Below are 1,622 nucleotides of genomic sequence, written 5' to 3'. Positions count from 1 at the left end.
TGACTCACCCACTTACTCGTTTCCATAGGCACCGGCGCAATCGACTAGCTGCTGTTCGGATAAAGACAGAAGTTTACCGGTAGCGATGGCATAGCGCGGCTCGAGAGCACCTAAATGCACCAAGTCTCGAGGGCTCTAGCGGGTCCCATGGAGAGGTACCAATCGCGGAAAACGCCCAGCAGCTGCCACAGTATCCTTGGTCCTTAACCGGATTGAGCACACCCTTCTTTCTCCAATCAACCGACGTTGGAAGAGTCGTAGTTGTTGGTCCAGCTGACACGGAAACGACAGGCTTCCAACGGACACAGAGAGTTTCAGATCTCACCTCCAGCAACAAATCCATCTCCCATGCCTTCGCTCATATCGGTAGAACTGAGCTTGAGGGCGGCGAACTCCTCAAGAGTCAGGTCCGTGTATTCGTTGACTCCCAACTTGTATGAAAGGTCTGATTAGCTCAGTACGCACATCTTTTTACAACTGACCGGTATCACTCACTCTGGGCGTTGACTTCCTCGATATAATTCAAGTTGTCATGGAAGATAGCAGCTCTCTTCATCTCTTCCTCCTTATTGTCATAACTTTTACCATGCCTGCAGAAGAAGGCATTATAAACGGAATACAATTCACACCGTTTCTCACTTTTTTTGGAATCCAATGAAAGCCAAGCCCGCGGCTTCCAGATCCACAGCCTTGCACACAGGAAAGGCGAGGAGGAATACGACTGAGATGGAAGTCATTTCAACTCGATCACTCGATACAACTGGTAGGTAAAGCGAGTCTTCACCGGTGAGTCCCAACAAAGTTTGAACAAGGCTAGAGTATGATAGGATCGATGACTTGGTATTCCGGAGTCCAACGAATTAGCGTAAAATTTACGCCGTAAATAAACAGGAACACATTCTCGGTTCGCACGTCACTTACGTGTGGCTCACTGTAGCGCACAGACTCGTGCCCTCAGCCGAGTAGCTTCAACAATAACAACCCGGCAGCTTCTCGGGTAGTAGGAAATACAACGAGAACGAATTGAAGTTTTATCTGAAGTTGATTGTTGGAAGAAAACTAGATTAAGCCCACTAATGACTCTTCTCTTTAACGATAACTAACCTTCATTTTTTGGAATGCTTCTTGTGCGAACGCCCATCCAGCACACACGCCCCACTAGGGCAGCACGCAAGGACTACTGTATATACATTCGCTCTGTCGCACTAGACAATTAATCGAGCACGCTCAATACCTAGTGGTACCTATAGATTCGCACAGGCTCCTCGTGCCCACAATTGAAATTCATCCCCGTTGTGTGAGAAGTCAGTGTAAGAGGCATTACGCATCACACAGCGCACAAACTTATTTCACGCACGCCGACAGGATGCGATGGTCGATCTCTTTTGAGCTACTGCTTCCGTGATTGGAACTAGTTGAGTTCTCTATGTTGGCAGTTGAGCGTGCCACGCTCAGCGTGTGTCGACTTACCGTGTGCCACTTACATGCCATACACTGTATGGCATACACAACTTTCGCAGTTTCACTCGATCACACACTTCATCATCCAAGGACTCGGAAGTTCCGACTCGGGACCACGTGGAACCGAGGTGAGGGCGAGTTGGCTTCCCGTGTTCCTTCGT

The 1,622-nt window shown here is 48.7% G+C and overlaps 1 protein-coding gene across 1 annotated transcript; it reads right to left on the bottom strand.

The window, feature by feature from the left end:
- Positions 1–12: 12 nt before the first annotated feature.
- Positions 13–737, bottom strand: Pmar_PMAR015131 (Cysteine proteinase 3 precursor, putative; the record flags this gene model as incomplete). Its single annotated transcript, XM_002765707.1, has 5 exons — positions 13–110; positions 160–273; positions 326–445; positions 496–590; positions 640–737. The coding sequence occupies 5 exons, from the start codon at positions 735–737 to the stop codon at positions 13–15; spliced, it is 525 nt and encodes a 174-aa protein (XP_002765753.1).
- Positions 738–1,622: the final 885 nt, after the last annotated feature.

The sequence above is a fragment of the Perkinsus marinus genome (genome assembly GCF_000006405.1).
Source record: "Perkinsus marinus ATCC 50983 genomic scaffold scf_1104296975058, whole genome shotgun sequence".
Taxonomy (NCBI): Eukaryota; Perkinsozoa; order Perkinsida; family Perkinsidae; genus Perkinsus; species Perkinsus marinus.
The sequence above is the reverse complement of the archived record's forward strand: the minus strand, read 5'-3'. Positions and strand labels throughout refer to the sequence as shown.